The sequence below is a fragment of the Kogia breviceps genome, chromosome 1 (assembly GCF_026419965.1).
Source record: "Kogia breviceps isolate mKogBre1 chromosome 1, mKogBre1 haplotype 1, whole genome shotgun sequence".
Taxonomy (NCBI): Eukaryota; Metazoa; Chordata; class Mammalia; order Artiodactyla; family Physeteridae; genus Kogia; species Kogia breviceps.
Genome location: NC_081310.1, coordinates 134,062,619 through 134,088,008, shown reverse-complemented (window position 1 = coordinate 134,088,008; position 25,390 = coordinate 134,062,619). Strand labels below are relative to the sequence as shown.

At 41.4% G+C, this 25,390-nt stretch overlaps 1 protein-coding gene across 4 annotated transcripts in view; it reads left to right on the top strand.

Annotated features, from left to right (window-relative positions):
• Nucleotides 1-17,537: 17,537 nt before the first annotated feature.
• Nucleotides 17,538-25,390, top strand: part of GIPC2 (GIPC PDZ domain containing family member 2) — a 91,532-nt gene continuing 83,679 nt past the window's right edge. For 3 of the 4 annotated variants that reach the window (XM_067044033.1, XM_067044030.1, XM_067044040.1), the window contains exon 1: nucleotides 17,580-17,911. In XM_067044033.1, coding sequence (XP_066900134.1) covers nucleotides 17,672-17,911 — 240 coding nt within the window. In that variant the 5' untranslated portion in view covers nucleotides 17,580-17,671. Of the gene's footprint in view, nucleotides 17,912-25,390 lie in introns of all 4 variants that reach the window. The other variant, XM_059075412.2, reaches the window with a different exon arrangement.

Sequence of the window (25,390 nt, the reverse complement as noted above, 5' to 3'; positions counted from 1 at the left end):
ACAATGTAAATGCTATGTAAATAGTTGCCAGAGCTTAGCAAATTCAAGTTTTGATCTTTGGAACTTTCTGGAATATTTTTCTGAATATTTTCTATTCGTGGGTGTGGAACCTGTGGGTGCAGAAGGCTTACTGTATGCTTCTTTTCCTTAGTTTCCTCTCAGAACACAAAAGAAAATCATAGTTGTTTCATCTATTACATGCATTACTTCATTAAAGAAATAAGCACCTATAATCATGTTTAGCTCAATATTAGTTATTATTAATCATAGCATCTTTTCAACTGGACATGAACTTAGAATTCTAGTTTCAGGCCTTAGTTCCAGGATTTATTCATTCAATAGTAATTAAACATTTAAGAGCAAACTATATGCCAGGTATTGCATTCACGAGAATTTGAGAGTTTCTAGTTCCCGGCTAAGATAGGATAACAGCAGGAGCTGCAAGTTCCCTCTCTGATAATCAACCCTAGAGAAACTATAGAACTAGGTGGAAATAAGAGGAACTCTATAGAATTTGAACTGTCTTGAACTAGGTTGTCAGGATTGATGGGTGGCAGGCTGGTGAGGCAACAGTGAAAGGACTAGTTGGAGGATAACTTAAGTCTGCACTTATCTTTCTCCTGCATTACTTTGTAATAGATATTACTTGCAGCTTCACTTAAAAAAAAAAAAAACCATTTATTTATTTATTTATCTTTGGGCTGCGTTGGGTCTTTGTTGCTGTGCATGGGCTTTCTCTAGTTGTGGCTAGCTGGGGCTACTCTTCGTTGCAGTGAGCAGGCTTCTCATTGCAGTGGCTTCTCTTGTTGCGAGCACAGGCTCTAGATGCATGGGCTTCAGTAGTTGTGGCACTGGGGCTCAGTAGTTGTGGCTCATGGGCTTAGTTGCTCCACAGCATGTGGGATCTTCCCAGACCTGGCTCAAAACCCGTGTCCCCGGCATTGGCAGGCAGATTCTTTTTTTTTTTTTTTGTTCAGTACGCGGGCCTCTCACTGCTGTGGCCTCTCCCGTTGCGGAGCACAGGCTCCGGACGCGCAGGCTCAGCAGCCATGGCTCACGGGCCCAGCCGCTCCGTGGCATGTGGGATCTTCCCGGACTGGGGCACAAACCCGTGTCCCCTGCATCGGCAGGCGGGCTCTCAACCACTGCACCACCAGGGAAGTCCCAGCTTCACTTCTGAAAATGGATGCAATAGTCCAGGTTGCAGATGCTGATAACTGTATAGTATTACCAGGGCAATGCAAAGCCTCATTGTTGAGGTGGTGATGAAAATGAATGTAGACTCACTGGTAGGCCTTGGATATTTATTCCTCCTCCACCTTTCCTTTAAAATCCTTGTACTGTTGAATTACGTCTCCCAGTGTGCTTCTCACTAAGGACTTAAAGGTAATACTCTGACAAAGAAGTTGCTTAATGGATAAGCAGCAAAGCAGAATGATCAATAGTGCTTAAGCAGGCAGTGCCTGGAGTTCTGTGCCCTTGGGCTCCTCACATGACTTTAAACTCACCCATTCCCTTTGTTAATTTACATATCAGCTAGAGTACCTGGGGGAATGTGGCCAAAGTAAATAGATACCAGGGCATTTTTCTTTCCATGCAAAGTGGACCATCAGGTGAACAGCCCAAAGTTCTGCATATTGGAGGGATTTCCCTTCACCATGTGTTTCAGGGCCACCCCAAGTGGGATGTCATGCAATAGCTTTCCATTTCTGGCTGGTGCCAGCAATACTGTGCAGATCCAAGCCTGTGTTTTTTCCTCCTTTCTAAGTGGTCTTTACTTGGCCCCAGTGTTGCCATATCATTTCTATTTAATGGAATGCATTATTCTATTATTTCCCTTGATAATGGAGTGCATGTTTCAACTGTATGATTTGGTTGACCAAGTAACATTTAATTCATGAGGAGCAGCTCAGCTTGTGTAATCACTTGGTGTCCCTCCATCAGGTGATGAGTCTTTACCAGCACCCGTCAGCAAGTCAAGAGCTGCTTGTCAAAGGGAGAATGGTTGTTTGCATTAGAAAGTATGCCCTAACTGCAAAATCCCAGGGCTTTGCATTCTAATTCTCTTATTGGGACTTATCAAGAGGTTCCATATAATATCTATATCTGCTACAATACTTCAGATACACTTCAGCAGAATTTTGAAAAGTGAGCAGGGGCTATCAGTCTGCCATGTTGGGAAAATGCTTTCCAGGAGTACGGTGAGAAAAAGGAAGTATAATAGTATTTAAGGAATGGCCAGATAAAATAATGGCAAGGCTAAAATATAGGGTGTGATTTGGGAGAGAGGCCGGGGAATACATGAGGAACTGGTGCTGGATGTATCCTAGCCTAAGGTACTTTTATTTTATCCTACAAGCCAGTTATTCCCAAATTTAGGGTACATCAGAATCACCTGGAGAGCTTGTTAAAACATGGACCATAGGTTTGGGGTGGGACCTGAGAACCTGCACTTATAAAAAGTTTGTGAGTGATGCTTATGGTGCTGGTCTGGGGACCACACTTTGAGAACTACTGCTGTAAGCAATTTTAAACAGGGAAGCAACGCAATTAGATTTAAGTTTACTAAGATCACTCACAGAAGTATGGCAAATGTAGGAAAGATACAGCACAAGACAAATGAGAACAATTGCAAGATGATCAAAATGATTGTGTTAAGAAATTTTGAGGCCTTGAGTTAAAGTTAACAATAGAAATAGGAAGGAAAGAGAAAATAATTTCACAGGTATTTATTAAATGACAGATACTGTGCCTAAATATTTTGCCTTGAATTTTTATGGCAGTCTGTTTTTTTTCAAAGCATTTGAGATCCTGGCAAAGAAGAAAGTGCTATAATGGCAGAAGATGAGATAAACTTTCTTTGGGGGAATTTATTTTATTTATGTATTTATGTATTCATTTATTTAATTGAAGTATAGTTGATTTACAATGTTGTGTTAGTTTCAAGTGTACAGCAAAGTGATTCAGTTATACATATATATATATATTTTTAAGCTTCTCTTCCCTTGTAGGTTATTACAAAATATTGAGTATAGTTCCCTGTGCTAGAATATATTTTATTTAATTTCCAGAAAAAAATGTTTATTTGTTATAGATTTAGAACCAGATTTCAGCAAAACTGAATCATCTTTTAACAGCCATGAGGATGATATGATTTAAATTTTTCTATTTTCTATTTAAATAGGAATAATCCATCTTCAGCTTATAAATTATACAGAATGATAAAAAGTTAAAGTTAGTGCCATAGTTTTATATTGAATCATAGAATTATATTACTTTTTTATTTTTTGGCCACACCTCACTGCTAATGGGATTTCAGTTCCCCTACCAGTGGTCCAGTTTCAGTCCCCATCATTGAAAGAGCCAAATCCTAACCACTAGACCACCAGGGAACTCACCAGAATTACATTACTTTTGTATTTAAAGGAATCTTAAATGATTCAGTTCAACTCTCAGTTTTGTGTTTTATTTATTTATTTATATTTTTTTTGCGGTACGTGGGCCTCTCACTGTTGTGGCCTCTCCCGTTGTGGAGCACAGGCTCCGGACGCGCAGGCTCAGCGGCCATGGCTCACGGGCCCAGCCGCTCCGTGGTATGTGGGATCCTCCCGGCCCGGGGCACGAACCCGCGTCCCCTGCATCGGCAGGCGGACGCTCAACCACTGCGCCACCAGGGAAGCCCCAGTTTTGTGTTTTAAAATGCAAGTGAGGAAACTGCTGCCCACAGCTGATGAATGACATGCACGTGAGCTAAGTGGCAGTAGAGCTTGGACCAGGTGTCCTTATTGCTGGTCTGGTGTTCTGCATTAATCACATCATTGGTTATCATCAACTGCTTACAAAATAAAATTCAAACTTCTTCCTAGTATTCAAGATCATTTATCATCTAGTATTGACCTGCTTTTTCAGTTTTATATATTTATGCCAAACTTAGGCACATATATAACATAAGCCATTCACATCTAATATTTGGCCTGTGCAGAAAGAAATCCCCTCAGTTTTTCTCCTCATGTGGTTCTTATACCATTCTAATCCCATCTTCTGTCAAAATCGAGATTACCTAAAATGTGAGATATTCCTGATCTCTTTGATCAGAATCAATCTTTCCCTCATTCTGCTTATTTCCTTGTAGAGCTCATTATAATCTGCCTTATATAATTCACAATTATGTAACTCTTCCTCACTAGATTGGGTCTTCCTGAAAATAGACTTTTCTGTCCCAACATTTAGGTCAGGCCTTATACAAAACAATTTCTCAATACATGTTGGTCTGAATTTATGCTGAATAATTTAAATAGATATCTTGTGGAATTTATTTGTTAATATTTTTATTTAAGAAAAATGTCCAAGGAGGCAGATAATGCAACATGTCTTTGAAACACAATAAATTGAAATAATTTAGAAATAGACTATTCTGAATTAAAGAAATATTAAATACAATGAATCATGAAGACAGATTGTTTGATAATTTTCCAGTTTATTTTATTTTTATTATTTTGTGTGTGTGTGGTACGCGGGCCTCTCACTGTTGTGGCCTCTCCCGTTGCGGAGCACAGGCTCCAGACGCGCAGGCTCAGCGGCCATGGCTCATGGGCCCAGCTGCTCCGCAGCATGTGGGATCTTCCTGGACCCGGGCACGAACCCGTATTCCCTGCATCGGCAGGTGGACTCTCAACCACTGCGCCCCCAGGGAAGCCTTCAGTTTATTTTATAACTCACAATACTCATTTGCCAAATAAATGTACTTCAGGATTTGATTTAATGAGCAGATAAACATGTAAAATAAGCATAATTAAACTGTTGAAATTTCCTATTATATTTTAAAATGATTGGATTGAAAGTGTTTTTTCTTAAGATTTCTCATAATTTATATTCACTATTTAAATCAACTTTTATTCATCCAAAATGTTTGGAATAAAATAGTCTGATTCATTATTTTGAATAATTAAATATATACCATGTTCAGATAGCCTATTTTCAAAGTTTGAGTACAATGAAATACTCCATATGAAAGCTTATCAAACATAGAACACATACTTGATTCAGAAAATACTATAGGACATTACAGCATGTCATTCATTTTCGTTATGATGATCTATTATGCAATAACTAATATTCCTCAGTCACTTACTATGTGATAGGTGTTATGCCACCTGATCTACATGTTATTTCATGTAACCTTCACAGTATCCATAAGAAGTAAATATCTTCAGGGACTTCCCTGGCAGTCCAGTGGTTAAGACTCCGTGCTTCCAACGCAGAGGGAGCGGGTGTGTCGGAACTAAGATCCTGTATGTTGCAAGGCCAAAAAAAACACTAAATATCTTCAAGTGTGAAAAATTAGTCAAGAGATTAAAAGATTTGTTCCAAATCATAGTCAATTACTATTATATAATGTCTTGATGACTTGAATCAGTTCACTTAATCCAATACTCATGCACTTAATCGGTATCCTGAACAGTTTCCCTGATTTATAACAGTTGTGGAAAGTATGGAAAATAATACCATCGCTGTGTAACATTCCCTTATGGCTGATTTTTTCCTTTTTTAAAATATATAAACTCATCATTTCTATTGGTTTACTTGACTCTTGAAAGTGGAAAGCAGGATGCCCACTTAAAAATTCCATTTGGATTTTGAATTTATATGTGTGTCATGTAAATCAACATTCTCTGCATTCTGTTTGGCAGATAAAAACTTCAGCCCTGTCTCTGCTAAAATTACAGCAAAACCTGAATTACGTTACGTTAAATGACAGAGGTTATATTATATTTATTAGTTTTCAGATCAAATCTTAGTTTTAAAACTTTCTGGGTAAGTTCAGTATTCTAATTTTATTTTATTTATTTTTTATTTTTTATTTTTTATTTTATTTTATTTTTTTTTTGTGGTATGCGGGCCTCTCACTGTTGTGGCCTCTCCCGTTGCGGAGCACAGGCTCCGGACGCGCAGGCCCAGCGGCCATGGCTCACGGGCCTAGCTGCTCCGCGGCACGTGGGATCTTCCCGGACCAGGGCACGAACCCATGTCTCCTGCATCGGCAGGCGGATTCTCAACCACTGCGCCACCAGGGAAGCCCAGTATTCTAATTTTAATTATCAAATGTGGCAAAATATTTCTGGATATCATTTACTAGTATAATTTTTCCAATAAAACCGAGAAACAAAATGAAAAATAGTTGGCCCTGTTTCAGAACCTATTATTTGCATGTATTTTAAATTAAAAATGGAACAGTTGGAGACAATTATCTCATCACCACTAATGACTATCAGGTGCTGACAATCTGTCACCTTTTCTCCCAGCAAATGGAAGCAACCCCAGATTTCATATTTTTGATATGTAATATAATTGCTCCACTATTTCTACTCTTATGTGAGATATTTTTCCTTAGAGAAATTACATTTTTTTCGCCTCTGCTATATCCTGACATTCAAATCACTATAATGGTTATCTTCAAAGGTTACTTAGTTATCAATATCATTGAGAACATTTGTTTTATTCTAAATACGATTTTGGATTCTACATAAAGGAAATTATTTGCCCAACTCTGAAGAGTCATCAAGGGCTTATATGCCAACTAATGACTATTTTCAGTTCTGAATACAGTTCTCAAATGATTAAAATATGTGACTTTTGAATGACACTACTTTCTAAATCCCATGCAGCTTTTTCATATTTGTATTATTATAGAAGGACTTATGTTAAATTAGTTTACTGTTCACATCTATTATTGTTTCTTTACTGTTTTATCTACCATAACCTTAGAGATGCAGAGTAAGTTGGATTCCAAGCCAGAGGGTTTCCTCCAAGTATTGATGGATGAGACAATGCATGTAACTTAGTGAACACTATGCCAGACACACAATAGGTGCTCAGCGAACAACTACATATTATTATCTTTATTCTTCCTACTATATCACTTCACCTCCTTTTCCTCTTCCCATTTTCCAGTTCTTTATTTCCAATTATTCCTAAAAGGATTTATCTGAATTTCAGCTAAATAAGGGTTATTTCCTTGCCTATTTGTCATCTTCAGTTGTTCATTGTCGCCATGCAACTATAAAACATGCTATCTTTAGTTCCAGGGAAAACTGCCTATGGTTTAACAAATCCTGTGTTTATTTCCTCCCACGTGTTTGCTTACTAGATACATACATAACTGGTGGGGGGGAGGGAAAGGGTGTTGAGTGGGGTGGGCGGTGTGTGTTTCTTCAGAACTATTAACGTTACATGTAATTAGAGGCTGTATTTGCTGGGAAAAACAAGTTAGTAAATTTGTCTTATGATCCATTTGATGACTACATGTTTTCTTACAAACAAGGTAATATTGCTTTTGGCAGGCATATAAATTTATATTAATTTAATCCTAGAATTTTTTTTTTATGTCTCAACTCATACTTGATTTTATAGTTGATACTTTTAGGCTGTAGCAACACAAAATGCTACTGAGTGGAAGTACTGTAGATTGATAACTGGGTTGAACTCTACGCCTAGATGTAAAGCAAAGACAATATGTATATTTAAAAATTTATTTATTTATTTATTTATTTTTGGCTGCCTTGCGTCTTCACTGCCGCCCACAGGCTTTCTCTAGTTGTGGTGAGCGGGGGCTACTCTTCATTGTGGTGTGAGGGGCTTCTCATTGTGGTGGCTTCTCTTGTTGTGGAGCACAGGCTCTAGGCACGCAGGCTTCAGTAGTTGTGGCTCGCAGGCTCTAGAGGGCAGGTTCAGTAGTTGTGGAGCACAGGCTTAGTTGCTCCATGGCACGTGGGATCTTCCCGGATCAGGGCTCGAACCCATGTCCCCTGCATTTGCAGGTGGATTCTGAACCACTGCTCCACCAGGGAAGCCCCAGACAATATTTTTGATTAATTGTAGTTAATTCATTTGTCTTAGGTAGGAACAAAGATCAGTTTATTTTATCCAATGATATTTACTGATATATATTACATATATAACACTACTTGAGAATCTGGAGAGGGTACCAAAGAGGAATATGAAACATGTTCTCTAACTTCAAGGAACTGTGTGGTTGGGTAGACAATTTACCGTATGCGAAAAAAATCAGCATATATGCAAATTCAGATCTCTGTTGCAGAGAAATATTTCTGGTACAATAGATGGGATTAGGTGGGCTGGTATGACAGCCTCCCTAGACCCAAACTTCATCTTTTCCAATTTTTCCTGGAGACATCTGCAGCCTGGACAATATCAACAGATACTCTCCTCCCTCTGGCATCTGGTTTGGTTCAAGGTTGCATTTGGGCAGGTGACCTGGGGAGGAAAAGATGTGGGGCAAGAGTACACATGGAGGCCCAGTTACCATAGCTTAACTACTGAAAACTAATTGCTTAAAAACAAACTGTCAAATAATATATGTTCTAAACTCCTATTTTGACCAATATATTTTAATAATGGCCAGGTTCAAAATTTGAGGTCTCCAGTTCATCAGAGTTACACAGAGGAATGTAGGGACATGGGAAGAAATAGATCTCTGCCTGAAGCCTACCTCATTCTTTTCCTACCCAGCTCTGCTCTGTGCTTCCCCGCCTTCCCTCACCTCTTATTGTGGCAAAGAGCTGCTCCTGGGCCACCCCCCAGGCATACGGTTGTGCACATCAGGTGCTGACCTGCCTTGACCCTGGGAAAGCCTATGCAGTTTTTGGAACCAGACTTGGGGCCACTTGAGCAGGGAAACCCAGGATCCTGTGTATCCAGAGCATGGTCTCGAAGGGAGGGCATGAGTTCTGGATGACAACACCCCTTGACCCTGTGGACTCCATATCTTGTAGGATTTTGTGCAGCTGAAGGAGGGCTGGAGTAGGTGCTCCCTTTGCTCAGGTCTAAGGCTATTCTAAGGCTATTAGGTCAGGCTATTCATTTCCCTAACTGCTTTCCTTCTAGATTGCCTTTGGCTACCTGTTTCCTTCAAGCAAATGTCACAGCTCCTCTTAATGTGATTCTCTCTACAGAATTTCCTAATTCCTCATTTCTTTGGACTTGGGAATAGAAAGGGCCCTGGGGTACTATACTATATGTTATGAGTATACTCTGACTGCTACCTGTCCATTCCTTTTATTAAACCATCAACATATATTAATTTCAGTGTACCATCTATTTCCTTCTGTTACTATGGCTGATACAGCTGGTCCCTCGAGTGAGATTTTCTTTTCTTCCAGTTTTATTGAGATATAATTGACATATAGCACCCTTAAGTGAGATTTTACAGTAAAGGTGAACTTGATGTAGGCCTTAAGGGAAACTTCCACTCTCTAGGCAAAGAAAAATAGGATTTCGAAATTAAAGGGAATTGAAAGGCTATAGAGGGCTTCCCTGGTGGCACAGTGGTTAAGAATCTGCCTGCCAATGCAGGGGACATGGGTTCAAGCCCTGGCCCGGGAAGATCCCACATGCTGTGGAGCAACTAAGCCCGTGTGCCACAACTACTGAGCTTGCGCACCTAGAGCCCGTGCTCCACAACAAGAGAAGCCACCGCAATGAGAAGCCCGCACACCGCAACAAAGAGTAGCTCCCGCTTGCCACAACTAGAGAAAGCCCCCGTGCAGCAATGAAGATCCAACGCAGCCGAAACTAAATAATAATTTTAAAAAATAAATATAAAAAAAGAAAGAGCTATAGAATTCAAACTTCCTACCCTATGCCAATATTTTGCCCTGTTTATTTGATATTTTATTTGATACAGCTTAAAGGGATTCTTATCTTTGAAGTTTTTCTTAACTTCATACCCTATTGTGTTCCCTTGTACTAATCCCTCATACATCATATGTAGATATTGATAATGTATATGCCATATACCCTACGATGACTCACTTCTCTTCTTACTTTTCTTTAATCAAATTTCAGTAAGCTTTTTACTCAGGCAATATATTGTGACATTATTTCACTTGATGGGAATGCATTATTTATAGTACTTACTAGGTTTTCTCTAATCTTTTCTCATTAGCTCAAGACAAGGTAATGCTATTTAGTGCTATAACAACCATAAGTACAAAGGTAAATTCAAGCCTTGAGATCCTGTAGCATTATTTCATTTTGAGGGAGTATGAACCAGATTATGAATCATAATATGTTTATATTAATTTCTTAAGTTATAGAAATATAAACACAAAAAATGTTGTTATCCTAAGGAATTAATAGACTCTCTTCGTCTCCCCCTGTAATTCTGCTAACCTTAATTATGAAAACATGGATTTTCAGGACCAAATTGATATGAGAGGTGAGGGAAAATAAAAAAGCTTGGTATGATGACTCAAATATGTCTGGCCGGGGCCACTGAATACGTGATCCTGTTTACTGAAATCAGGAGAAAAAAAAAATATTTTTTAGGAGAAAGGATGAACTTGTACAATCTCAATTTTAGTTTCCTACAGTACATTCCCTTTCTGGTAGATGGAGCTGTAGATACAAATTTGGAGGTCAACAACATCTGCTGAAACCAAAAGAATAGATGTGGTCATTCAGGGAGAGCAAGTAGGGTAAGAACACAAGATAGCCAAGGAAAAATGCCTTCCTTGCAGAACAAAGTTGCTGCAGAGTAGCAGTTAGCAAAGATGGGGAAAGGAAAGGAAGTGCCAACTAATGAAGGTTGATTACCATTCAGCTCTTCAAGGATTTATTAGCTGCTGCAGCTGCTGAACTTTAGCATCCTGAAAGGAGGCCAGGGGAGAGATCAGGAGTGAGGTACTCTGTGCTCTAGGAAAACTGGCAGAATAGGCTTTCAGATAGTTAGATATTTTCAGGAGAATTTTCTATGAACCTGGATTCTTGCATCTTCCCATAGTTGGAAAAGCACCAAAACCATTAATGAAGATATCTGTTCCTCATGACTAGCAGCAACCTTCTACTGAGATGTGTGCTTAGTTGCATGTACCCCCTTTGCCAAAATCACATAGATACTGACCTTCCCCCTTACCTTTTCTGAGCAGTTACTCAGAGCTTTTTAAGAGGCTGTCTCCTGGGCTGTAGTCCTCAGTAAGTCCCCCAGTAAAACTGAAACTCAGAGCTCTCATTTTGTGTTTTTATTTCAGTTGACAGTTTTGGTGACGACTAAGGGACTCAGAGCAGACTTCTCTCCTTTGCCTGAACTTTATGTGGATCTGGATCCTTGGTACCAGAAGGGCCCCTTGTATTTGTCTGCCTCCTTGGTGAGCCCAGACGAATTTGAGTAAGCCTCTTCTGGTTCTTGGCTCTCCCAATTGTTGGTTGATGAGCCTAAGTTTTGTTTAGTGGTATATAACAGGTACCTGGCTCTCCAGTTGAAAGATACAGGGATTTGCTCAGTTGAAAGACACTGAGTGGTCTGGACTGGGTGATTAGGTGGGAGCCTGGCCTAACACCATTCCTAAAAGAGGGGCATTAGAAAGCCAGCCTCCAGCCAAAGCAATCTTGAGGGAAAAAACCAGAGCTGGAGGAATCAGACTCCCTGACTTCAGACTATACTACAAAGCTACAATAATTAAGACAATACGGTACTGGCACAAAAAACAGAAATATAGATCAATGGAACAGGATAGAAAGCCCAGAGATAAACCCACACACCTATGGTCAACTAATCTATGACAAAGGAGGCAAGGATATGGAGAAAATACAGTCTCTTCAATAAGTGGTGCTGGGAAAACTGGACAGCTGCATGTAAAAGAATGAAATTAAAACACTCCCTAACACCATACACAAAAATAAACTCAAAATGGATTACAGACCTAAATGTAAGACCAGACACTATAAAACTCTTAGAGGAAAACATAGGAAGAACACTCTTTGACATAAATCACAGCAAGATCTTTTTTGACCCACCTCCTAGAGAAACGGGAATAAAAACAAAAATAAACAAATGGGACCTAATGAAACTTCAAAGCTTTTGTAGAGCAAAGAAAACAATAAGCAAAAGAAAAAGACAACCCTCAGAATGGGGGAAAATATTTGCTAACAAATCAGTGGACAAAGGATTAATCTCCAAAATATATAAACAGCTCATGCAGCTCAATATTAAAAAAACAAACAACCCAATAAAAAAATGGGCAGAAGACCTAAATAGACATTTCTCCAAAGAAGATGTACAGATAGCCAAGAGGCACATGAAAAGCTGCTCAACATCACTAATTATTAGAGAAATGCAAATCAAAACTATAGTGAGGTATCACCTCACACTAGTTGTAATGGGCATCATCAGAAAATCTACAAACAACAAATGCTGGAGAGGGTGTGGAGAAAAGGGAACCCTCTTGCACTGTTGGTGGGAATGTAAATTGATACAGCCACTATGGAAAACAGTATGGAGGTTCCTTAGAAAACTAAAAATAGAATTACTGTAAGACCCAGCAATCCCACTACTGGGCATATACCCTGAGAAAACCATAATTCAAAAAGACACATGCACTCCAATATTCATTGCAGCACTATTTACAATAGCCAGGTCATGGAAGCAACCTAAATCCCCATCGACAGATGAATGGATAAAGAAGATGTGGTACATATGTACAATGGAATATTACTCAGCCTTAAAAAGGAACAAAATTGGGTCATTTGTAGAGACATGGATGGACCTAGAGACTGTCATACAGAGTGAAGTAAGTCAGAAAGAGAAAAACAAATATCATATATTAATGCATATATGTGGAATCTAGAAAAATGGTACAGATGAACAGGTTTGCAAGGCAGAAATAGAGACACAGATGTAGAGAACGAACATATGGACCCCAAGAGGGGAAAGCAGGGGCAGGGGTGGTGGTGGTGGGATGAATTGGGAGATTGGGCTTTTTAATTTATTTACCAAGAAAAATAACTTGGTATGAGGAAGTTTTTTATAAGTAAATTAAATGTAAATGAGATAAGAACCTTTAGGTAAACTCTTTAGGAATAATTATGTTTTAGGAATGTCTACCTAAAAATAGTCTCTCCAGATTTTGTTAACTTGAAACTTTACAGTTTTGCTAAATTAAGTTAAATGATGGAAGTTTATTGACTATCTAGGTCATTTCCAAATAAAATAAGATACTGAAACATTAATTACTGAACACTGGCTTTCTTTTACAGAGAAACTAAAGATATTTAAGGACTATTAATAAATATGTTTGGTGCCACACTGAGACATTTTCTATAAGAAAGCGTGTTTATAGACATTATAAATAGTGTTTATAAGTTTGCCAATCTACAGAATGGTAATGTAAAATTTCCTAATGCTTACTTCTTTGTTTTCACTAGAAATTAAGATTTTTAAGAGTTGAGAATTCTAATTAAAATATGTACTTAAAGCTAATAGAAATAATAAGGGAAACATTTCACTATGCAAGGAAAGTAAGAGTTGTGTTTTCAGTAAGAGAAGATATGAGGAATGGAAATGCATTTTGTTAAGGGAAAATAAAGTAATTTCGTCTTAAAGCTAGTTATTTCTGAATAAGAAAGAAAATAAGGGACAAATTAATATGGATATAGCAAGTTGTGGAAGGTTCCTGGGGAAGAAATAAAAAAAGAATCCTTAGAAAGGAATCCTATATGTGGTCAGGACTGACTTAGATTAGAATGAATTTAATTGAGTAGATACATTTTAAGATTAAAGGTAAAGTGGTGCAAAACTTAAATTTGGTTTTCTCTCTCTGTGAAGAAAACAAAGTTCTCTTAGAATGTCGATCTGCTTTCGATAACAGATTGTAAAGTTTCTTTCCCTATTTATTTATTTATTTATTTATTTTTGGCTGCATTGGGCCTTCATTGCTGCGCATGGGCTTTCTCTAGTTGCAGCGAGTGGATGCTACTCTTTGTTGTGTGCACGGGCTTCTCATTGCAGTGGCTTCTCTTGTCGCAGAGCACAGGCTCTAGGCACACGGGCTTCAGTTGCTGCCGCACATGGGCTCAGTAGGTGCAGCGCATGGGCTCAGTAGTCGTGGCACACGGGCTTAGTTGCTCTGCAGCATGTGGGATCTTCCTGGACCAGGGGTTGAACCTGTGTCCCCTGCATTGGCAGGCAGATTCTTAACCACTGTGCTACCAGGGAAGTCCCTCTTTACCTTTTAAGTAATGTATCATAACTTTCTGAATTTGCCTTTGAAATCTTTCTTTATTTAATTTCAATTTATTAATTAATTATTTTTTGGGCTGCGCTGCATGGCATGCGGGATCTTAGGGATTGAACCCATGCCCCCTGCAGTGGAAGTGCAGAGGCTTACTGGACTGCCAGGGAAGGCCTGCCTTTTTAAAAAAGTAATTTTACTTACTTACTTAATTTATTTATCTTTTGGCCTCACCACGCACATTGTGGTATCTTAGTTCCCCGACCAGGGATTGAACGCGTGCATTGACACTGCAGAGTCTTAACCACTGGACTGCCACGGAAGTCCAAAAAGAGGTATTAAATTAATTAGGTTTATTTGGTATGTTAAATTACATGGGAAGCATTGTTAAGTGAGTGATAAACCTTCCTATGTTATATTGTAGGGGTAAATATTATTAATACAGGTATTCTAGAAATTATATGGAATTCCTAAAAATCTGGTATGTCCTGGCAAAATGTTATCAGTCATAATTTTAGTTATCTTAAAATGTTGTATGTCACAGCAGTAACCAAGCTTCTTTGTCAATTGCATTAAAATATGATCTTTATGCCTTTTAAAATCTTTTGTCATTTATAGACAGTTATTGTTATATTGATGTTTTTGCAAAAAATAAAGCTTCATCTTCAAGATTCATAGAAAGGACTGTTTGACAAGTACAGGTTTCTGATAAATTTCAGATCATACAGCTGAACTGGGTAAGGAATTAAAGAATTTTAATGGAAACCCTGATGGCTTTATAAAACTGTTAACAAGAGATCAAGGATTAGTTACATAGGACTGAGTGAACTGCTGAATATGGTTATAATTTTTATGTTTTTAAAAATTTTTTGTCTGAAATGTTACTGGTTTTTACTCTGTGTTTTCCAGATATAAGGAAACATTTCCCCTTAAGCTAATTATGGCTTACAGCATTTGGTAAATTATACCCTTGTAAGCAGAATTGAAACTTTTATCTTTTCTTTCTACCTCATCCCTCCAGAAATTGGAAACTCTTATGTTACCAGCAGACTTATCAGGTGAATAATGAAGGCCTCCTCCTGACAAGTGCAGGAACCTCAAGATATCTTGGAAGCTTCAAGAAGAGAGGAATTCATTCAAATTTGTTGATATCACAGGTGGAATTGAGTTATTAGCCACTGCAGCTGCTGACCTTTAACACACCCTGAAAGGAGTTCAGGACAGAGATTAGGAATAAGACTCTGGGAAAACTGGTAGAACAAAGCTTCAAATAGTTAAATATTTTCAGAAGAAATTTTTTATAAACCTGGATTCTTGTGCCTTCCCATACTTAGAAAAGCACTAAAACCATTTATGAAGATATCTGTTCCTCATGACTAGCAGCAACCTTCTACTGAGATGTGTGCTTGGGTGCATGTACCCCCTTTGTCAAAAGCACATAGATATTGACGTCCCTCTTACCTCTTCTGAGCAGTTCCTCAGAGCTATCTGAGATGCTATCTCTTGGGCTATAGTCCTCAGTAAATCTCCAAATAAAACTGAAACTCAGAACTCTCACGTTGTACGTTTTTATTTCAGTAGAAGCTAAAACAGAGGTGTGATTTAAGAATAAGATGGTCAAATGCAGTCAGATACTCCAAAAGGTGAAGTAAGACTGAAAAGTGTTAATCATATCTGATGATTAAGTGCTGACCATAGTAAGAGTAATTTCAGTGAAGTGTGAGGGCAAAGTCTGATCACAGTGAGTCTAAGAGCAAAGGGGGAATTGAGGAAATGCAGCTAATTCAAGACTGTTTTGCTTGGCTGTGAAAATGCAGAGGTGACTGCAGGGGCGGAGGGGTGGAGGACTTGAAAACAATGTAAAAGATTTGGGCTTTTGACCATCAGTGGCTGGTACCAGGTGGGGAGTTGAAAGATGAGAGTCAACAGGTAGCTTAAACATAGAGATCCTCAAGGAATGAACAGATCTGCTCAAGTTTCAAATAAAAGAAGAGATTTCTTCCGAGTTTGGAGAAGGGAGGTGGGTGGAATTACAGACAAGGGGTGGGGAATTGAGGGAGTTCAGGAGTCACACTGAGTGGCCTCAATCTCCTCTGAAGAATAAGAGACAGGGTTTTCTACAGAGACCAAGGAGGGCGAGATGGAGTAAATCACCTTGGGAGAGCGCTGAATGTTTGGGAGAGAAAGATGCCCAGGATAAAGTAAAAAGTATTATTGAGAGTTGCTGAGGGCTTGGCTGAGGGTGTTTAACTGTGAATTCAATGTGGCACTAATCTCAAAACTTCTCCTTCCAGTTCTGCCTTGCAGGGTGTAAGGTACAGAGAAGAAAGATGGAGATTGACTTCCACTTAAATTCCTATTCCCAATGGCCCAGACATACAGTTACGAAGGCATGTGGCCCAGTCGTGCATGAGTGCCTACCACACGTTTATGACCATCACCAGAAGGGCCAACATGTTTGTATTCTAAGATGTGTTGTTCTGTAGAATCAGAATCCTAAGGCTTTTATAGAAATTAAGTCATTTTAAAACAAAATTTATTTATTTATTATTTATGATTGGCTTTATTGGGTCTTCATTGCTGCACACGGGCTTTCTCTAGTTGCGGCGAGTGGGGGCCACTCTTCATTGAGGTGCAAAGGCCTCTCACTGCGGTGGCTTCTCTTGTTGTGGAGCACGGCTCCAGGTGTGCGGGCTTCAGTAGTCGTGGCACATGGGCTCAGTAGTTGTGTCTTGCGAGCTCTAGAGCACAGGCTCAGCTGTTGTGGTGCATGGGCTTAGTTACTTCCCGGCATGTGGGATCCTCCCGGACCAGGGCTCGAACCCGAGTCCCCCGCATTGGCGGGCGTATTCTTAACCACCGCGCCACCAGGGAAATCCCCAGAAATTGAGCCATTTTTAAAGGAAGGGAAAGAAGCCAGGAGATGAGAGGAGGGAATGGGTTATCAACTGAAGGACCTGCACAACGTAAACGTTTTGAGTTAAGTTTCATTTGGGGACCTTACTGAGCACTATAGTGGAGGAGAGCCTCTCAGATAGCTCTGAGGAACTGCTCAAAAGAGGTAAGGGACGAGCCAGGATATATGGGTGTTTTTGTTGGATAAAAACGTGTTATGGAACATGAAAAGTTTACTGCTAATCACAAAGGACAGACGTCTCAAGTTAATGATTGTAGTGCTTTCCTATGTAGGGGAAGATGCAAGAGTCTGAGTTCACTGAAATGACTCCTTAGATATGCATCTTAACTATTAGGGCCAGTATCCAAATCACAGAATGCTTCCTTGTTTTCTCCATCCTGAGTTCCCCTCAGGGCACACCATCCGGCGCAGCTGCGATGGTTGATGGCTCGATCCTTGTAGAACTGGAATGGGAGGCAACATTCCCCTTCCTCAGGGTCCAACTTTTTTTCTCTCTGATCCATCCGGAGGGCAGGTGGCTGCTCGGCGGAGGGTTGCAGGTGCAGCTCCTCTCAGTGGAGGAAGGCCCTGAGCAGGCGGGGCCTGGCGGGTGCGCCTCTGCCATTGGCCCAGCCCAGGCTGCACCTGCCCGGAGCCGGCAGGCCCTTAGCACAAAGTCCGGGGGCCCAGACCAAGGAGGCGGCAGTCCGTGGCAGAGCAGGTGGGTCCTCGCCCTCGGCCAGGCAAGATGCCCCTGGGGCTGCGGAGAAAAAAGAAATTCAATACCAAGGAGACCTCCCGGCTGGTGGAGGGCGAGCAGACAAATGCGGCTGGCGGCAGCCTTCCCAGCCTCCCGGCTCCCACCTGCAGGCTGGTTTTCCACACGCAGCTGGCCCACGGCAGCGCCACGGGCAGAGTGGAGAACTTCTCCAGCATCCAGGAGCTCTACGCCAAGATCGCGGGCGTGTTTGAGATTTCGCCGTCGGAGGTAAGCGCCGAGGGCTGTGGCTCAGCCTCTCGCTGCCTCTCGCCGCTTCTCCCACCGCCCCGCGCAGGTTTAAATTGGCTCCGGCTGGTTGAGCTGCGCTTCCCGGATCCTGACGGGATGGGGTCCGCGGCTGCGAGCGCCCCGGGGGGAGCGAGAGGGCCTTACAGGGAAGGGAAGAGGTTAAGTCCCAGAACTGGAGAAAGTCAAGTTCTCCAGGCTCGATCTGGCCTCTGGGAAACCCGGGACGACCTTTCTCCCTCATGCAAATGAGCATGCTCTAGTAACCCGAGATTCAGCAGCTTCGGCGCCTTCCCAGCGTCGAGATCTGGCTCGGCAAATTAACACCCTTCACTTTGTCTGGACTTTGCCATCCTGCCTCCTCTGCAGGGGTGAGCGGGCCACGCTGAGCATCTCCGGGATTGGCGGGCTAGGGGGTGCCTTCCGGGTGATACCAAACCAAGCCCCATTTTGACCCGCATATGTCATGTCACATGTCATCAACACTTCGGTATTTCCGGGAAGCTCATTATTCCAAGGGCGGATAACTAAAAGAGTTATACTAAACTACGCGGGACTAGTTGACAAAAATTTCAGAGGGAAAAGCCCCTCTAAATTTTACCTCATATCCTTGAAAAGGGACTGAAATTTGCTTTTATTAGATCGATAGCATGTGTGCCAGGAACTGGAGTTTGCTATAGGGTGATTTCCAAAGCCCTAGTTTAGGCAGACATTTATGTGACCACTTTTATTTATACTTACCCAAGCTAACTGCAAATGCAGGTGTGAGAAGTCAGTCCAAGAAAATATTTTGTCCATATTTCAAGGAAAAGCACAAGATCTTGTTGCCCTGGACTCCTGAGAGTGCAGAGAGCTGCCTTTGGGTGGCACGGAGCAGCATTTGGCTATCTATTCTTTAATGTTGTTTATCAGGTCAGTTCAAGCGAAATTAAGGTCAAGACAAAATTCCAAGAGGAGATGAAAGAGATCCTGAAGCTAACCTTTTGTTCTTTCAGGGTTCCCAGCACTGAGGGGGCAAATCACAGACCCATTCTATGAATTATTTAGATTGATACAGAGTATTAACGATAATACTTCACGTTTGTATAGGACGTTTCAATTCAAAAAGCACTTTTGCAGGAAAAATGTTATTTGATCTTCTCTAAGAGAGGTAGATGGCAGAGAGTTCATTGGGTAGTTAAGGACAGGATTTGGAGACTGATAAACCTCACTGTGGATCCAGGCTTACTAGCTGGGTGGCCTTGAAAAAGTTTAACTTTTCTCAGTTTCAGCCAGTTGTAAAAATAGAGATAAGGATATCTACCTTGATGGGTTATTGTGAAGACTGGAGTGCATGTGTAAACCTATCAGATTGCATTGGTGTATGGTCAGTGCTTTACAAATTGTAACTAATATCATTAATACCTAACAGTTAAATGAGTGGGCTGAGGTACAATGTGTCTGGCCTTTGGCCAAGGTCACATAGCAACAAAAAAGTTGGGCCATTATTTTAAACTTGGATCTTCTTGTTTCTAAGCTAATTGAGCTTGTTAGCATTCTTAACTGACAACTTTATTTATTTATTTATTTATTTTTTGGTGGTACGCGGGCCTCTCACTGCTGCGGCCTCTCCCATTGCGGGGCACAGGCTCCGGATGCGCAGGCTCAGCGGCCATGGCTCACGGGCCCAGCCGCTCCGCGGCATGTGGGATCCTCCCGGACCGAGGCACGAACCCGTGTTCCCTGCATCGGCAGGCGGACTCTCAACCACTGCGCCACCAGGGAAGCCCTGACAACTTTAAATATATGTCCTGTAACCAGGGACTCCAGATTTATTTACTTTGCATTAAGTCTTCCTCATCATAGTGTGATACTATTTTGAGTTCTAGATGCATGACTTTACTCAATCCATGTAATCCCTGAGAAGTATTATTATTATCCCTACTTCACAGATAGGAAACTAATGCTTTGAGGTTCAGAAAATTTTCAAAATTACATATAGTAAGTGGCAGAGCCTGTGTTTATTTAATTAATTAATTTATTTGGCCATGCTGTGCGGCATGTGATATCTTAGTTCCCCGACCAGGGATCAAACCCATGCCCCGTGCATTGCAAGTGCAGAGTCTTGACCACTGGAGTACTAGGGAAGTCCCCGAGCCTGGGTTTAAACCCAGGTTTTTTTTTCTGGCTCCAAATTCCATAAAGTTATATTGCTTCCCAAGTTTTCCAGGGTGTCTCAACAATAACGTGGCAACCATGTTCAGCATTTTAAGTTTGCAATGCGCTGACTTGCATTAAAATTTCAAGATAAACATTAGGTATTTTGATGTGCTTTATCAAAGTTCATAAATTTTATAACCTTAGATATATATATTAGTATGTTTATGCATATAATCAACATTAATGCAGGTTTTCCATCTATACTAGAAAGAGTTAAGTATATTCAGGGTAAAGTATTGATCATCATAGTATATGTCAGAGTATCTCAATAGTTACTTTTTAAATGAATGAATGAAGTTTTTTGGCTGCGTTTGGTCTTCATTGCTGCACGCAGGCTTTCTCTAGTTGTGGCGAGCGGGGGCTACTCTTCGTTGCAGGGCGCGGTCTTCTCATTGCAGTGGCTTCTCTTGTAGCAGAGCATGAGCTCTAGGTGTGCAGGCTTCAGTAGTTGTGGCACGTGGGCTCAGTAGTTGTGGCTCGCGGGCTCTATAGCGCAGGCTCAGTATTTGTGACACACGGGCTTAGTTGCTCCGCGGCATGTGGGATCTTCCCAGACCAGAGATTGAACCCGTGTCCCCTGCATTGGCAGGTGGATTCTTAACCACTGCGCCACCAGGGAAGTCCTCAATAGTTACTTTTTTTTTTTTTTTTTTCAGTACGCAGGCCTCTCACTGTTGTGGCCTCTCCCGTTGCGGAGCACAGGCTCTGGACGTGCAGGCTCAGCAGCCACGGCTCACGGGCCCAGCCGCTCCGCGGCACATGGGATCGTCCCAGCCCGAGGCACGAACCCGTGTCCCCTGCATCGGCAGGCGGACTCTCAACAACTGCGCCACCAGGGAAGCCCATCAATAGTTACTTTTGAAACGAGTTATTTATTAAAATAAAATGCACACTAGTGAGATTCCATTCCTCATCCCATTCCCCCAGCAAGAGGAATAGTGGTATAAACTTTTGAGATGTCAGTGGGGAAAAAACAAAAAATTTCCCCCCTTTATATGACTATATCAGAAGTCCTGCCTTTTCTCTAGAGAGGTGGCTATAAGGATACAAATGGCACTGTATGAAGAGCTGTACTCTCTCTGCTAAGGAAAAGAGGGAAGGAGTTGGCCTGACCTGATGGCAGGGAGTCTGTAATGTGCCCCTGGCTGTGCATGGCGTTTAAGGCTATGGGGTGGTCATTCCATCCTCACCATAGCACTGAGGCAAGGAGTCTTCTCATTTTGCAGTTGAGCTACATGAGGCTCTGAGAAGTCAAGTAGCTTGCCCAGAGTTACTGGACTCGTGTGGGGCAGAGTCGGGATTCGAATCAAGGTTTCCTGGTTCCAAGTTCATTACATAGCAGCTGTGGGATTCTTGGTAACTGTATTCAGATTCCAAATACAAACCCAGCAAAACTTCTTTTATAACAAATGATCTTTTCAAGTAAAGCCTCAAACTCAACCACCAAAATACTTACTACCTCAAAAAGATGTTGTAGTGAAACTGATAATTATGGATTTCACCTATTTCCTGGTTCCTGAAGGAGGAAGTTAATGAAACCTATGAATCACTTGCAGGGTGCAGTCTGTAATCATTACCTTGAAACAGATGGCCAATTATGCAAAAATCCCTTACAGCTGATATCATTTTTCTAAACAGCTAAATGAGCAATTCAGCAAAAAGAAAAAAAGTAAATCTCATCTAAAAGAACAGTTAACTCATAAATGCTGGGACAGCTTTACAAAACATTTGATACCATCTTTTAAAATATTCAGGATTCAGGGACTTCCCTGGTGGTCCAGTGGTTAGCACTCTGCACTTCCACTGCAGGGGGCATGGGTTGGATCCCTGTTCAGGGAACTAAACTCCCACATGCTGTGCGCAGCCAAAACCAAAAAAAAAAAGAAAAATTTCAGGATTCATGTATGAGTTGATTACTAAACTCTTGAGCTGTAGTCATAAAATTTGTTGAAGGGGCCTTTTGAATATTTTACTACTGTAATTGTTTGACAAGTAGTTTGTGTCATGACATATTTTCTTAATTCTCTATTATGTGGAAAGATTGTGGGGAAAGAGTGGATTTGAAAGAGTTTATTAAGAAATCACTTTTGTAGTTAGATACTTGTCCAGAAGCTGAAAACTCTATAGGTTTCAGAAATTATTAACTTTGATTTGGTTACATTAGTTTGTATATGTTATAATACTAAGTAATTCATTGAATGAATGGATCAAGCAAATACAGCCCCTTCTCTCTCAATACATAGAGCATTCAAATAAAGCAGTGTACTGGGGAAGCAGAAGAGTCAAGAATTGTGATTTTAATTTCAAGCCATATGTTCAACGTGCAATTATGCTATTTCTCTTAAAAAAAAAAAAACAAAAAACCAACAAACCTTCTCTTGTCACCTGCCCCCATCTCTTATGCTATTACCCCATTTCTCCTTTATAGCAAAACTCAAAAGTTTCTGTCTCCGATGATATATATTCTGCATCTCATCTCTCTGCTCAAGACTGATAGCTCCTCATCTCACTTGGAGTAAAAGCCAAAATCCAATGATTCTTACAGGCCCTGTGGCCCCTCTAACATGCTCCAGCTAGCCTGGCCTCCAGGCTGTTCCTTGAACTCTGGAGCCTTAGGGCTTTTGCACTGGCTGTCCTCTCTACCAGGACCTCTCCTTGGCAAAATGTTCTTTTTTTTTTTGGTTACGCCTTGTGGCTTTCAGGATCCTAGTTCCACGATCCGGTATTGAGCCTGTGCCCTCAGCAGTGAAAGCGTGAGTCCTAACCACTGGACCGTCAGGGAATTCCCCGAATGCTCTTCCTGAAGTTTGGTCTAATGTTACCTTCTCAGTGAGACTGGTACTGATCATCCCATTTAAAATTACAGCACCCCCTAAAATCAAAACAAACAAACAAAAAACGAAAAGAAAAAAAACCCCCAAATTATAGCATTCCCTATTCCCTTTTTATTAAAAATAAATTTATTTAGTTATTTATTTTTGGCTGTATTGGGTCTTCGTTGCTGCGTGCGGGATTTTCTCTAGTTGCAGTGAGCCAGGGCTACTCTTTGTTGCAGTGCATGGGCTTCTCATTGCGGTGGCTTCTCTTGTTGCGGAGCACGGGCTCTAGGCACACGGGCTCAGTAGTTGTGGCTTGCGGGCTCTAGAGTGCAGGCTCAGTAGCTGTGGCGCATGGGCTTAGTTGCTCCGCAGCATGTGGGATCTTCCTGGACCATGGCTCGAACCCGTGTCCCCTGCATTGGCAGCTGGATTCTTAACCACTGTGCCACCAGGGAAGTTCTTATCCCCCTGTCTTGACTGATATAAATGACTGCTGCTCCTTTTACCAACCACAGTTTTAGCTTTGACAGTTTTCCCCACCTTGTAGATAGTTTTATTAAGATACTGAGTCATAGACTTGTCCCCAGTTCCTGACAGCAAACCTATGCTGTCCTAACATCACCTAACACAGGCCCAAATCTTTTCTAATGCCCTCTTACTCAGACCCTCCCCCACAGTTCTCCATGGTGTGCTGCCTCCCTTGTTGCAAGCAGCAGTAAACTAGAAATGAGAATTCCTGGTGGTTTTTGGCTGGGAGGCATTGACAGTTGTCACTGCTGGATTTTTACAATGCAGATTCTAAATGGTACCCTGAATATGGTTTCCCTGATTCCACCCAACCTCAATTTTTTTAAAAAAGTAATTAATTAATTTATTTTTGGCTCTGTTGGGTCTTCATTGCTGCGCGCAGGCTTTCTCTAGTTGCGGCGAACAGGGGCTACTCTTTGTTGTGGTGCATAGCCTTTTCATTGCAGTGGCTTCTTTTGTTGTGGAGCATGGGCTCTAGGCAAGCAGGCTTCAGTAATTGTGGCACACAGGCTCGGTAGCTGTGGCTCATGGGCTCTAGAGCATAGGTCAGTAGTTGTGGCTCACGGGCTTTAGAGCGTAGGCTCAGTAGTTGTGGCTCATGGGCTTAGTCATTCCACGGCATGTGGGATCTTCCCGGACCAGGGCTTGAACCTGTGTTCCCTGCATTGGCAGATGGATTCTTAACCACTGCACTGCCAGGTAAGTCCTGCATCCTCTATTTTAATATTGATTCTCAGATCATACCAATCTCAAAAACCTACAAGGCTCCCTGTTACTTATTGTCATATTCCTTTAGGGTTGCTATTAAAAAGATACCACCAACTTGGTAGCTTATAAACAAGAAAAACTTATTACTCACAGTTCTGGAGGCTGAGAAGTCCAAGATCAGTGTGCCAGCATGGTTACCTGTGGTGAAGGCTCATTTCCTAGTCCATAGCTGGCACTTCTTTCTCTGTCCTCACCTGGTGGAAGGGGCTAATGGTCTTTCTGGAGCCTCTATGATAAGGCACTAATCCCATTTATGAGGTGTCTACCCTCATAATTTGAACAATTCCCAAAGGCCCCACCCATTAACACTAGGATTTCAACATTTGAATTTTGGGGGTGGGGACATAAACATTCAGACCATAGCACTTACAAATAACCCCCACCAGCCAGACAACATCTCCTAGTCCTGCCTGTCTCTTTAGTCCTGCCCCACGCCTACTGCTCCAGTCTCATCTCCTAACAATCCCCTTTTTATTCCAGAATGTTTAACTGTTTCATTCCTCTATGCCTTTTCTCATGATGTTCTCACTTCCTGTTTTTTTTTGTTTTTTGTTTTGGCGGTACGCGGGCCTCTCACTGTTGTGGCCTTTCCCGTTGCGGAGCACAGGCTCCGGACGCGCAGGCCCAGCGGCCATGGCTCACAGGCCCAGCCGCTCCACAGCATGTGAGATCTTCCTGGACCAGGGCACGAACCTGTGTCCCCCGCATCAGCAGGCGGACTCTCAACCACTGCGCCACCAGGAAAGCCCTGTTCTCACTTCTTTGTTCTGATAGCTCCTACCCACTTCTCCAGTCTCAACTTTCACCTCCTTCAAGAAGCCTTCCTTGTGAATCTGCCAGTCTAGGTATGTTTAATACCCAGTACTGCATGATTTTAACATAGCTTTAGCACACTGAATTGAATTTAGTTACTTTTCTCTTACTGAGGGCTGGGAGGGTTTTTTTCCCTTAAAAATCTCATTTCCAGAGTTGCTAGATGGCTTAGTTGCACCATAAAAGTTTAATAAATAAAAGTAGATGGTGGATCCGGTAGGAGATGAAGCTGAAGATGTAAACAGTAGTGAGACTACAAATGTCCTTGAAGATATATGGGTTCTATTCTGTAGGCAGTAAGAGTAACCCAAGTATTTTTCAGTAGGGGAATGAC